The 13,870-nt window shown below is 48.8% G+C and overlaps 1 protein-coding gene across 9 annotated transcripts in view; it reads left to right on the forward strand.

Moving 5' to 3' along the window:
* Positions 1-13,870, forward strand: part of LOC144124469 (telomere-associated protein RIF1-like) — a 395,573-nt gene that overhangs the window by 234,536 nt on the left and 147,167 nt on the right. For all 9 annotated transcript variants that reach the window (XM_077657148.1, XM_077657150.1, XM_077657155.1 and 6 more), the window contains 2 exons: positions 4,385-4,464; positions 6,136-6,247. In XM_077657148.1, coding sequence (XP_077513274.1) covers positions 4,385-4,464; positions 6,136-6,247 — 192 coding nt within the window. The remainder of the gene's footprint in view (positions 1-4,384; positions 4,465-6,135; positions 6,248-13,870) is intronic.

Here is a 13,870-nt window from a genome sequence, read left to right on the forward strand (position 1 = left end):
TTGTGCCCTCTCGTCTGTCGTGGGCGCTGACCAATTCGTTCATGACGCAGAAGCCGCTCGCCATCTTGCTAGACACTGAATTCGACACCAGCAGGAAACCGACTCCCGGCTGTACAACCTCTGTTACAGAGAGGTAATTTACAAGCCCGGAGAGCACGTCTGGGTATGGAGCCCAATACATTCGCGCGGCCGCTCTGCAAAGCTTCTGCATCGCTACTTCGGCCCCTACGAGGTGCTACGTCAAATCAGTGAGGTGAAGTATGAAGTGTTCCCCCAAGGAACTGTCCGCTGTTCTGGACCGCCCAAGTCTGAAGTCATCCACGTGTCGCGCATGAAACCGTATTACGCCCATTAGCCCCTGCAGAGGCTCACATTTAGTGCCGACGCCACACACACCTTTGCACTTTCGGTGCCTCTATACTGTTTTCCCCTTGGTGGTGGTGTCGAGGCGATGCCTCTTGAAAGGAGGGTGGCAGTGTGGCAATATTAATATAGAGAGCCACAACTGCCAGACACATTTTTGAGCCGCAGTCTAAATTTCTCAGATACTTACTTAGCAACCACTGTGTGAGTTGGCTCCTCGGGGTGACGATGAAGCCTTTGGTTTCTGCGCAGCTGGACCTCACAGCAAGTCGCCGCACACCGAAGCGGGAGTGCCGTTAAGGGCATGCATGTCAGTGGCATCAGAGGAGAGTTCAATACTGCTTGCTGCTATGCAAGATGATGGTAATCCAGTTTTTTGTATCCCGGCAGGTTCACGTGAAAATAGAGCGAAGGAACAAGGGGCCATCGGTTTCGAGAAAACTGGTGCGTCACGCATGCACTGCCATGTTGGCATGGTGAAACAGCAGCTGCCAACATTTATATGCTGCGCAGACTATGGCCAGTCATTGCTTCTGCAGCTATTTCCAGCTTGAGTGAGACGTTTAGTGCACTATGTTGTTGGCCAGGTCGATGGCGTCCAGTCTCTTATTTTACAGTAAGCGCCACCTTGTAGCGGCCGTAGCGGCACATGCGAAGAGAACGAAGAACCTGAAGCGCAAGCTGATCAGAACGCTGGAGGCGCCTTGATGGCACGGCAGCAAATGTGGCCGCACCACATCTAGATCCTTTGTGCGCCACAAGCACATAGGGTCCATTCACAAGCAACATCGACCAATTGTGACCTTTGCGACGACCAGTGGTGAAGGGGTGGGAGCTCATGTTGAAAGCTGTTGGGGTTCTTTGTGGCAAAAAAGTTTGAGAACTCCTTTTCTGGTGTACAAATTTTCACTCACGTATCTCCAGTAGTTTTGAAATTACAGATTTTTGTGTGCTTCATTGCTATGCTGAAATTTCAGACAGCCCGACGCGACAACAAGACATGATAGGAGCCTAGAGTCGCTCTTAAGTTTTAGCCAAATGAATCATTCATGCAGTCACATTCTTCGAGTATTTTTGGCAACCTGAGTTTTTTCGCTGCAGAACATTATAGCCATACTTGCATAATGCACTCATTGTCGTCATATTAAATTAGTGACACAGTGAAAAAATGAGAGTAATTAAAAAATATACAGTAGAACCTTGATTATACGACTTTCTGGGGACCGCGTCAAACCACCATATAATCCGGGAATTGCATAATCGAAGATCACGTGCAACTGATGCCTTGGGGTAATACACGCGTCCACTACTTTGGCTTTCAAAAATTAATGTAAATTCTTTTTCCACGTGTTATAAAAGCCCCCATTTTCGTTCGGCACGAATTAGTTCTGAGAACGTGCACAGCCAGGCTTTTTGGTGTAGAAGAGAAGGCTTTAGACGAGGCGCACGTGAACTCCCGTTCCTTTACATGTTTTGTGTATCAAGCTTTCCGCAGCAATGGGTGGCCCACCCCGCCGCTCGCTCCTCCTCTCTTGGTGTTGCTAGGCCTAACATGCTATGCAATGAAGCCACAGCAGAAAGGGCTTTCAAACTAGCTGCCAGGGGTCATAGAAATGCCTAATCTTGTTACCACCTGTACAATAACTTCATCCTGGTGTGAACGTACAATTGATTTCCCTGCTGCCATCGTCAGTGAATTACGCAGGAAAGTGGACCAAGCGAGCCACCTCGCACCGACAACTATGGGTTGCACACACGGACTTTGAGTCTGAGCCGTCAACAGAACCGCCATTACAGGCCATCCTGCGCTCGATTGCATCGTTGCATGCACATCTCTGTCTTTATTCCGATGTGGAACCAACTTGGTTGATGTCACGTCTGCCAATAAAATGCTCCGCTCTCATTCTGGACCATTCCCGCTGGCTGTTGTACAAAGCAGGGCATGCCAATTTTTCTGTCGCATAATTGAGGCGAAAGTCAGACGCGCAGTGTGCCCTTAAGTGATGCAGAAGGTTCCGAAATCGATGTGCGAAGTCATCGTTAGTGGGTTAACAATGCTCATTGGGCACGGCAAGGAAAGAGTTAAATAAAACAAAAATTATTGATGCCACAAATTGTTGTTTATTGAGGGTCACAGTGCATATCCTGTAAGCTTGTGTCGTCAACTGCGGCAAAATGAATGCATAACAGCTGCTGTCAAATTATGCCACCTTCATCTCTTTTTTTCTCGTCTCTCTTATGGCCATTACGAAACAAAGTTCTGCTACATTATCTGCTCACAGCCTCTGCTCACAGGGATCGCATGGTGTTGCACACACTGATGCTGTACTTGTCCCAGTGAAACGAACAACATGGCACAAGTGGCAGCCAGCTGAATTTGCAGCACCGCACGAGCGTGCAGAAAAGGGAAAGTTTAAGAAGCGAGTGTTGATGAGGTACTTTGACGAATGCCTTAGCGAAGTTGAATGCCTGTGCAAAAGCCAAAAAAATCTCTCTTTACAGACAGATAAATCACATGTTCACAAAAACATTTAGGATGCAAACTTCAGGAAGGACTGCAACACTCAAATGCTGGCAACATTTTAAAGATGACTGTGCTTTCACTTGACAGCCATGCATGAAGTGGGCACCTCAAGAACATATCATAGCAGGCATGTATTACAGGTCAATACATGCTAGCCTTGTGAGTCTGGAAGAACGTCTGTGCACCTGCTTGCACGCTGTTTGAATTATTCTGTTGTGGCACTCTGAGGGATTTTTGTTCACCAACATGCACAAGTTGAGCTGTTCCTGTTAACCAGAAGCTTTTGCATTGTGTTGATGGGAAGTTAGACAAGACTCCTTTGACTCCTCTGCTTGGTGAAGGATTCTGTTGAATCAGAGTTCATCTTGGAGGGCACAATTACGTGTACATGCCACTAGCATTGGTAACTGCTTGGTGAGAAGCCTTGAAGGGGTGGGCCATATTCTGTTGTCTTAGCACTTGCTTTGCTCAAGCTTTACTGAGGCAGCCCATGGTCGGTTTCCTCACAAGTAGTTTGTAATGGTGAAAACAATGCAGTTGAGCTTTTGCTGAAACTGTTGTTTTCTTTGTTTGGTGCACTGTGCTGAACTCTTTTCTTTTATGTCAGCAGTCCTCAGACTGGGTTTCGCGGTTTGCTTTAGTGGCATTTCACCTTCGCAGCGTGCCAAGATGCTGCGCGCCAGTAATGGCACCGCGTGTTTGTTTTGACGGGGGCACTGGTGGCGATGGCTTGCCCGGCAAACTTGGCAGCGTGCCAAGTCTTTGCTGTGACGCATGTTTAGAATGCCGGCAAGGTGGTGGAAGGGGCATGGCACACAAGGCGATACATGTTACGTGCAATCATGCCCATGGCGACTGAAAGTGCTGGCCACACCGCGAAGCTGGTTGAGCCCAGCCCAGACAAAAAAAAAAGTGCGCATCTCATCAGTCGTTTTTCCAGGTGATTCGTTGCCTTTGGCGGCGCTGGGGTGAAATTTTGCCGCCAGCGAGCCCATTTGCGTTGGAAAACCAGCATCTGTAGAAATTTGAAAAAAAAAAATATAAAAATAAATAAAAATAAAAAATTTGACGCTGCACTGATGTTAGAGCTGGGAGCGGTATATAGGCAGTTAAAGCTGGGCGAGGTATTGTATGATTCTCTGCGCAGCACACCTTGCTGAGTACGCGAATGCAACATTACAACATTTGTCTTGTGGCGTAGCTTTCTTGAGGGGGGGGGGGGGGGGGGGGGGTGCTTAGAGGGTGAGCATGATTGAGAGATGGGTATTGCATAAAAAAAAATGATTTTCTGAAAGCAAGAAAACAAACAAATACCTATAAAGTGAACGAAACAAAACTAGAGCACACAGGGTCCATTCACAAAACACCCACCGACTGTGACGTTTGTTACAAGTGGAAGAGGGTGGGAGGGGAGTTCCTTGGGGTGCCTGGAGGCAAAAAAAGATTTAGAACTCCTGTTCTATGTCTTACTAACTGCTGCGGTGCCTGGCCTTTCAGGAGTTTGTGGTGGTGAGAGATTCAGTCGAGAAGAAGCGAGTGCTGACCGAGCATCAGAGGGAAGTCCTCAAGGAGCGGAGGTGAGACACTTTCTTCTTCGGGCTTTCACTAAACTAAGTTTACTGCCCGCTTTCATGTTGGTATTTGTGATGGCTTTGAGTTTATGTTAGGACCTTTCTCTTTGTATTTTGAATAAGTCCACAGTAATTTCAGTTTTTGCATCTATGTACTCTTCTGTATTCTTGTGTACTTGTCTGGTCGAAGATAGGGTTAACTTTGTAGGCATTATCGATGCGATGTGAGGCATGAGGTGGTGGTAATAATATACGACCAGGCAAATGATGTGTTGCTGTGATAGTATGTGAAAAAAAAAAAAAGATAATGGAGCGAATTTTTTGAGTGGCGGCAAGTTGAGCACTTGCCCTGCGGTTGTGCTGTCAATGCACTTTTACTGTATTTACCCGCTTAGCGACCCGCGCCACCTTCTTTCTGCGTTCATAGCCAGCTTTGCTTTTTTGTGTGCGTTTGTGTGTGCGCGCACACTGCACCCGTTGCCTCAGGGCCCCAAGGACATCCAGAAGTTGGCTTCTCCTCACAGCTTCCTAGCTCAGTGGTGAAGCTATGTCAAAGAACATTGTTTTGTGGTCTTTGGTATCCTACGAATGTTAGCTTCGCGCCAGCTGTGTTGTCATCATTCCGTGGGAGGTACATCGCTGCGGCCAGACGTTCTCTGTACTGTAGCCGTAGCTCTGAAAAATTTTTTTTTTGCTATAACCGAAAAAAAATGTAGTCTATGGAAGGAAAAATGGGACTGCAGTTTTAATTTACTGTATCCAAGTTTATTATAGCAGGGTTCTACTGTAGTAATAATAATTATGATGATGCTTTGCGTTGCCTGAATTGCATTGCCTTTTATGGTTCCCTAATGGGGAATTGGAAATACTGCAGCAGCGTTTGTTTAGCAGTGTTTGAATGTATGGCCTTGCTCTCGAGTCAGTCATACTTTTGTCATGTCAGGATTGCACTCATCTGCATCAAATTGAACAATACGACTGCTGTTAGCGCGGCGCACAGGTCATTCTGCGAATTCTGCGAGCAGACGAGGGAATCTGCACTACTGCACCCTAGTGTGCGCTCCTTGCCACTGTTCTGCTCAAACATGCTATGCACGATTTCTGTAGATGTGCCCCATGTCGGGGAGTGTCTGTAATTGTGTCTTTCTGCCAGAGAGCTTCAACGATGAACCTGGCTGCTGGCATGTTGCTCTCTCCACAGCTACTGTCTCTGGTGCACCTGCTTCATGTAACTAGATGTGCCTAGCAGATTTGTTGTACGCAAGAAGAAAAACTGTTTTTTCCTCGACTTTAAAAGTTGAAAGTTGGCAGTTGAGATAAAATATGCTTTAAGAGAAAACTGATAACTGCAAGTGGGGAATATATTCCTGTGCGTAGGAAGAAAGGGAATTTTTCGGGCTCTGTAGCTTGTGGCGCGTTGCTAGAAGAAGTATTCATGGATTATAGTTTAATTCTGTCTATTCTACTATTCACTGTCTAGATTTTCTTTGTTTTTTAAATGAAACTCATGTGGAGCAGAACTCTAACATATAAGAAACGACTGAATGATTTGACAGTGGTGTGCGGATAGGCTACGTAGTTGGTTTTTGGCATTGACGTGAGGCCTTGCGCTGTGCCTGGAGTGATGTGCTGCTGATCACCTCCTCTGCAGCGGAGCATTGGTGTTGCTGTGTGCAGGTCCCTGCCCGCCTTGTACAGCAACCTGTCCCAGAGTGGACTGGACAGCCAGGACTCGGAAGAGACTCCGCAGTCTGACGACATGGAGAGCGCACATCCCACCAGCGCAGAGGTCTGGGTGCCTTTTTATTATTTGTTCATTAGCTTTACGTACATTGCCAGTGCAGCATACTTCTAGCGGTGGTCAAGTTACAGGGGCCCACACGAAGGCAGCGAGCTCACCAGAAACAAACCTCAAGAAGCACCAACTATAGAGGTATTGAAAAGACTGCAAAGTGTCTACAGTGGTATACACAAGGAGTTCTCAAACTGGGTTCAGGGTTCCATGGGCTGCTTTTGTGGGTTCCGTGAGCACCCACACTGGCCTATTCCTGCTGCCCGGTACACTTCTGGTGGGTGGGCCTGAAGCAGACACAGTAACGGGTTTTTAGGACTCATTTCAGAGTGTTACATCTTCCGCAGCTTCGTGCCATGAGCATCTGTGCCATCCGCAGCACAGATCTTGGCAGTACGTCAAGATGCTGAGCGCCAGTAACAGCGCTGCGTGGGCATGTTTTGACGAGTGTGCCGGCAGCAGTGGCTCATACGGTGATATTGGCAGCGTGCCAAGACACTGCTACAGCAGGCTATGCCAGTGCACATAGGACGTGGTGCGGAAGGGGTCTAGAGCACAAAACGACTCGTGTTACATGCACTTTTGCGCACGGCAACTAAAAGCGTAGGCCACACTGCTGAATTAGGAACGCCCAGCAAACACAGACAAAAAAAAAACCATGAGCGTCTCATTAGGCATTTTTCCAAGCGATTCGACGGCATCGGCAGAGCAGTTCGGCCACCATCGAGCCCATTTGCGCCGCAAAAGCAAAAGTTGAGGGGCAGTAGGCTATATGCTTTGCTGTCACAACTGTTTTCTCTGGTCATGAGCACGAAAGAATGGCAGGGGGAGGAGAAGGGTGGCATGTGGAAGCAAGCACGCAAATTGGCATGACCTCAGGCGATGCAGTCGGGGTGCTGTGAATTCCAGTAGGGCTAGGACTCTGACCTCTGAAGTGTGGAGAGTACCAGGGTTCTCATTCATACCGGCCTGCACAGTATTAAACTTATAAAGTATGATTCTCGTTGCTCACGCTCACGGGTATTTTGGAAGCCGCTCTGTAGCAGCGCAACTTTTAGTTTGTGAAACTCGTGACCTTCCTGGGTAACGTGTTTGTGTGTGTGTGTGTGTGTGTGTGTGTGTGTGTGTGTGTGTGTGTGTGTGTGTGTGTGTGTGTGTGTGTGTGTGTGGGGGGGGGGGGGGGGGGGGGGGGGGGGAATGCTTCATTTAGACAGATTTATTTTAAGTCGACGTTTCGGACAGAGCCTGTCCTTTCTCAAGACTGAAGTTACAGCTATCTTCCTCCCCTTCTTAAGGAGTTGGTGGCACACATGTCCCTCACATGAACAGAGCAACAAGCAATCGGATTCTGGAAAGAAGATGGGCACAAAAAAAAAAATACTAGAAATGGGAGAAAGAGAAATAAAGAGAACAAGAAAAACGCGCTGTCGCCCCCTGTCCACCGAGCAGCCGCGGGGAGCGGGCAGGAATTGTCGAAGTTGCAATTCTTCGCAAGTTCGCGTAACAGCAATATAAACCTCTGACAGATCTAGGCTCACCAGGGTTCTGTAAACATATCTTGAACCACGGTGGCGTTCCATCGTAGCCGAGAACAGATGGTCGCAAGTGTTGAGCGTGGTTAGAAACGCATCTTCGCCTTTCGTAACTTCATTTAATTGAGGTCCCTGCTCCTTCGTTTTAAATTGCGACTGTGGCGGGAGGCATTCCGCAACGACGCTGAGCTTCGATGCCGCGCGAATGCAGAAGCATAGCTTTGCGCCGGGATGCAGCAAACTCAGGCGCCAGACGCCTATAAGTACGTAGAAAACAGTGTGTGTGTGTGTGTGTGTGTGTGCGCGCGCGCGCAGGCGGGCAATACCTTGGCCAGGCCCATTGTCAGCTTGCGTAACGAAAATAAATGAAACAGGCCTGCAGCACGCAGGGATATACTCTGGTCATCCTGTAGTGTGGAAGGAACACAAACATTCACAGACGGCGCTCTTGTTGACTTTCATGTCCTTCCTCAGTCGAAGTGGAGAAACTGCACGCTACCGTGAACTTCTCAGTAGGCATTGGTTCACCTTGTTGCCCGATCAAAAGAGGGGGTTAAGCCATGTGTGGCGTGCATACATTCATCATGGGAAAACCAACTTATAGGGATACTCACCCTGTTTTTTCCAGTAAAAATTGATTTTGTGGCTCTCTCTGGCTGGGAGGGAAAGACGCAGTTATCGCCAAAAAATTTGTGTTTAATATTCTTCCTGCCAGTCATTTCATACTTGTAACATCTTTATCAAAAAGGACGGGTTGCCACAGATTTTAATGGAATGGCGATGTTGCATAGCCTCTGTGATCCGTCACAAAAATTCGTGTTGACAAATTAGGTACGTGTTGTAAAAACACATCGAGGATCACTTTGTTGATGAGTGTGATGAAAATACATGCGTGCGGTAGCTGCTGCGTGCCTTATTTTTCTCCAAGGCCTGCCCTTTTGGAGCATTCTTGCTGGCTTGTTCTTGTCATGGATAGGTTTCTCACTCCGAACTGTCTTCCTGCTGCCCTGTTCCCATTCTGTGGAGCATATTGCCACACTGCTGACACTGTGCCAGCACCATCTGGTGGCCGAACCTTGTCTCCTAGCGCATGGCCGAGCGCCTTCTTTGTCTAAAATGAGCGTGACTGTTCGGCGAGCCTCGCCTGAGTAAACCTTTGTGCTTCCTGCTACGTTTGTTGGTGACATTTGGTGGAGGTGCTGGGCTACATCCCATGTACGCTGACCGCGGCGGTATCCTTGACGCCTCTCCCCGATGTGCGGACACCATACCCATCCACAAAGCCAGCCGTCACCTGCGAGGCCTGCAACCCGAGTTTGAGCCACTGACAAGGCCTGTGCGAGCTATGACGTCCACCACTGGCAGCCAAACAGTTCAGTATTCCGACAGTGCCCCGCCGTTCGTCCTTCTCGCAGCTTGGTCACCACCACCCTTCCACAGCGACCAATTCGAGGATGTAGAAGATTAGTTGGCCAGCTTTGACCATGTGGCCGTATTCAACAAATGGGATGATCAGCAGAAGCTGATGAATTTGTATTTCTCAGTGCAAGACTCGGAAAAAATGTGGTTTGAGAACCATGAGGTGTCCTTCTCCAACTGGGGAGCTTTCCACCGTGAGTTTCTCAGCACATTCAGCTCAAGCGAGCGGAATGAAAATGGTGAAGTTGTCCTTCGCTCTAGGTCACAGCAGTCCAAGGAGAACGTGGCCATGTTTATAGAGGACATGACGCACCTCTTCAATCGGGTTGACCGTGCCATACCCGAAGCTACAAAGGTACGGCACCTTATGCGTGGGGTGAGGGAGCAGCTGTTTGCTGGCCTCATTTACGACCCTCCGAGAAGCGTTGCTGCCTTCGCCAAGGGAGCAATGAGCATGGAACGTTCATTGCAGGAACGGAGTGCCCAATACGGCCGTCAGGCAGATGTAGCAGCCACTCATTACTGCATGTCTGTGCCAGCCTCCAGGGACAAGGCACTGCAAAAGCTTGTGCGGAGCATTGACCACGAAGAACTGCGATACCTCCACTTTGATGCTCTGTCAGCAAGCATAGCTTCTACAGGGGATGTCCACCGTGACGAAATCCGGCAAGCGGTGCAGCCACCACCAGCACCACTACCGGAGCTGCACGTCATGTCTTATAGCGATGCTGTGCATCGACCTGCCCCCGCGCCGAAAGCGTTTCGGCCCGTTGCCAGAATATGACCACCCGGCCAATACCTGCGCCCCGATCGAGCAGCAGCAGGACCTGTGCCCTCCTTTCAGCAAAGCGCGTATGCAAACGTCTAACAACTGCCCGCTCTGCTACCACAGTGGGGAGCCCGGCCATATTCTGCGGAATTGCCCATACCGGCGGATGGGTTTGAGAGGATTCCCACTGGACACGCCTCGACCCCGCTATGGTGAAAGACCGCAGGACATTGAAGAGTACCTGACCACTCATGTGCTGCCCCTCATCTCGCAGCAGTGCCAATCCCGATCGCCATCCCCGAGGCGATTTGCTTCACCAAGTCTGGCCTCGTCCTCCTGGTCAGTTCAGAGGCCCGTCCCCTCGCTGGGCAACTAAAGACGGCGTCCTCCGGCGCTAGGGCCGCCACCACTGCCAACACTACTGCCAGCAGAGTCAACAGCCTCCACCCGATAATTTGACGCAACGACCCGATCCGACGACCTCGCTGACATGCTGCGAACGACTGGCTGCCGGTGAAATTTTAGTAACCGCCGACATTTGTGAAGTGACCGCACTCGTCGATACTGGCGCTGATTTTTCTGTGATGAGCAGTCAGCTCACCACAACCCTCCGTAAAATTCTGACACCTTGGTGTGGACCCCTGATCCGCACTGCCAGTGGCCATGTAGCGATCGGCGTCATACCTGCCGCATCCAGATCTGCGGTCTTACTTTCACCGGTGCCTTTGCCATATTATATGACTGCTCAAAAGATCTGATTCTCAGCATGAATTTCCTTCAAGAGTATGGTGCGGTCATCGACCTTCAAGTGCTTATAGTATCTTTTTCCGCCCAGCGAGCCGTTGACACCAACACCGAGCTCCGCAGGGTAATGCTGTGCGTATGCGAAGACCACATAACGATCCTTCCACGAGCCAGCAAGTTCATCACAGTTGAGTGTAATGACAGCACTGGCACTCATTGTATCGCTGAAGCGTCATTCCGACAGACGTAAACCCGCACCTGTTGGGCAGTCAGAAACGCTGCATGGAAAGCGTCATCTATTCCTTCCACGACTGTTTTGCATCAAGTTCCAAGGTCCGGCAGATGCTGCTTATCAAGCACCGAATTATACAACCTCTGTCTGTAAAGTTTCAAGACTGATTTATTTTCTTCTCTAAGCATGATTCCCCAAAACAAATGTTGATGCGTATATGTAGTGCCATCTGTTCGGGCTAACCTGAGCTATTTATGTTAACTCCTGTGGCAGCCGCTAGATGGCACTACATGTAGAAAAAAAACCTTGTCAATAGTCGTCTGCGCATTCTACTGTGAGTGAAAGTGAAGAGACGGCGTCCGCCTTGAACAGCGTGTAAACATAACACTCTGTGTGAAGCTTGGCAAAACAGCAACACAGACGTATGAGCTCCTTCGTGATGCTTACGGCAATGAGACATTATCGCGGGCGTGAGTTTTCAAGTGGCACAAGAGGTTCATTTCGGAGAGAACATCGGTGGAAGACGACACAAGGCAGGAGCGCCCTTCAACCTCACGGAATGAAAACAACGTGGCTCGGATCAGGGAAATCGTACAGCAAAACCGCACCATTACAGTCCGCATGCTATCAGATGCTCTCGACACTAGTAAGACAACATGCCACCATATTTTGTGTGAGAACTTGGGGAAACGAAATCTGAATGCCAGACTTGTGCCGCACTTCCTCACACAGGACCAGAAGGACACGCGGGCATCAGTGTGTGCTGATTTGCTCTCGGAGGCAGAGAAGGATACTGCATTCGTCGACAGCACCATTGCTGAAGACGAAACATGGTGTTTTCAATAGGATCCTCAAACCAAGAGGCAGAGCGCCGAATGTCGGTCCACAAGCTGTTTGGCGTCGAGAAAGGTGTGGTGACAGAAGACCAAAACAAAGACGATGCTGATAGTTTTTTTCAATTCCAAAGGTGTCATGCACCACAAATTCGTCCCACAAGGGCAGACGGTGAATCAGGAGGTTTATATCTGCGTGCTCCAGCACATGCGTTTTTGCACTGCGACGCCGTCGCCCTGACTTGTGGGCATCTGGACAATGGAGCCTTCTTCACGATAACACAAGGCCACACACTGCTCTCGGCGTGACAAAATTTCTCGCCAAGCACAGCATTACTCTACTTCCGCATCCGCCATACTCGCCCGACCTCTCCCCATGCAATTTTTTCCTGTTTCCTCATGTGAAGAGAGCCCTGAAAGGTCGCTGGATGGGGAGCGTGAAGGCCATTCAAGACGCCACGACAAAGGAGCTGACAGCCCTGCCAAAAGAAACGTTTTCCAACTGTTTCCAAGACCTCAAGAAGCAAAAATACAGCGCGAACATAGACGACGGACGAAGAAGAGGTGCACAACACAAGCGCTGTCTCGCAACTAAAATTTTATTCAAGAGGAAAACACATATATAAAAGCGTCCGAAAAAACGGCAAAGTCAGCAATCACATGAGGCAAACAACACTTGGAACAAACTCAAAAAAACGGACCAGATAGCGCAGGGCGACCTTTTTTTTTTCTTCTATGATCCATGGCAAATCAGGTGTTGCACAAGAACCGTATCTCCGCATCAAATAGTGTGATAGAGGGTTGACTGATGCACGTGTTAATCTTCTTTAAAATGTACGTAACCCAACTAGCCCAACTTTCCATCCTATTACCTCTAGAAGCGTTGGAAGCTGTGTATAGACTGCAAAGGAGACTATTTCGAAAGGGTGCTGCACAAATGATTTCAATGTTAAACGCATTTTTTTAAATGGACTAAGTCTCGGAACTTTACGGACAATGGTTGTAGTTGCCGGCAATCAAAGACCACTCTGTCAGTGCGTTTTTCGGGTGTCTTCAAAAGAATGTGACGCCATCTGCCACCAAGTTGCCCAAATACTCCAGGACATCATACAACCAGCCGCGAGCCCCTGGGCATCATCTGTTGTCCTCGTCATGAAGAAAGATGGCACCCTAAGGCTCTGCATGGATCACAGACTCCTCAGTAATATCACGAAAAAGAATGTGTACCCTTTGCCTCACATTGATCACTCCCTAGACTGCCTGTGCCTTGCCACCTACTCTTCATTCCTTGACCTTCAGAGTGGGTGGGTATTGGCAAATAGAGGTCAACAAACGCGACCGATAGAAGACCGTCTTTATTACTCCTGATGGTTTATACAAGTTTAAGGTGCTCCCTTTTGGCCTGTGCTCAGCCCCTGTCACATTCCAACGAATGACGCTGACACTCTGCCGGCGCCACCTGGTGGCTGAACCTTGTTTCCTGCCTATGGCCAAGCGTCTTCTTTGTCTAAAATGAGCACGGTTGTTCGGCGAGCCTCGCCCCGGTAAACGGCAGTGCTTCCTGCTACGTTTGTCGGCGACAGTATTCAACAGTACGAAACTTAAGTTTTGCATCGTCTCTCCTTTGCCTCGCAGGCAGCATCTTGTTGAGCAACCACATGCATGACGCATGCGAAGCTATACGGATGCGATGCTGAAATTAAAGCTTTCATGAATATGATTGATTGTACTGGTTGTGGCGGTGTGCTCTTCGCTAACACGTTTTGGCGGGCTAGTTGGTTAAGCATCTTGAACAAACAGCGCGAACAAAGACGAGCACAAAAGACAAGAAAGCGAACGACACGGCGCTGTGTCGTTCGCTTTCTTGTCTTTTGTGCTCGTCTTTGTTCGCGCTGTTTGTTCAAGGTGCTCTTCGCATCATCTCCATTTACTGTCCGGTTGTTGCGAGATTACTAGGGGTGTGTGAATATTCGAAATTTCGAATGCGAATAGAATATGTTTGATATTCGATTCATATTTGTATTTTCGAAAACTAATATTCGTGAATTTCCAAATATTCGAAAATTCCCGAATACTTGCCAGTGATCGTAT

This window comes from Amblyomma americanum, chromosome 3 (genome assembly GCF_052857255.1).
Source record: "Amblyomma americanum isolate KBUSLIRL-KWMA chromosome 3, ASM5285725v1, whole genome shotgun sequence".
In the NCBI taxonomy this organism is placed as follows: Eukaryota; Metazoa; Arthropoda; class Arachnida; order Ixodida; family Ixodidae; genus Amblyomma; species Amblyomma americanum.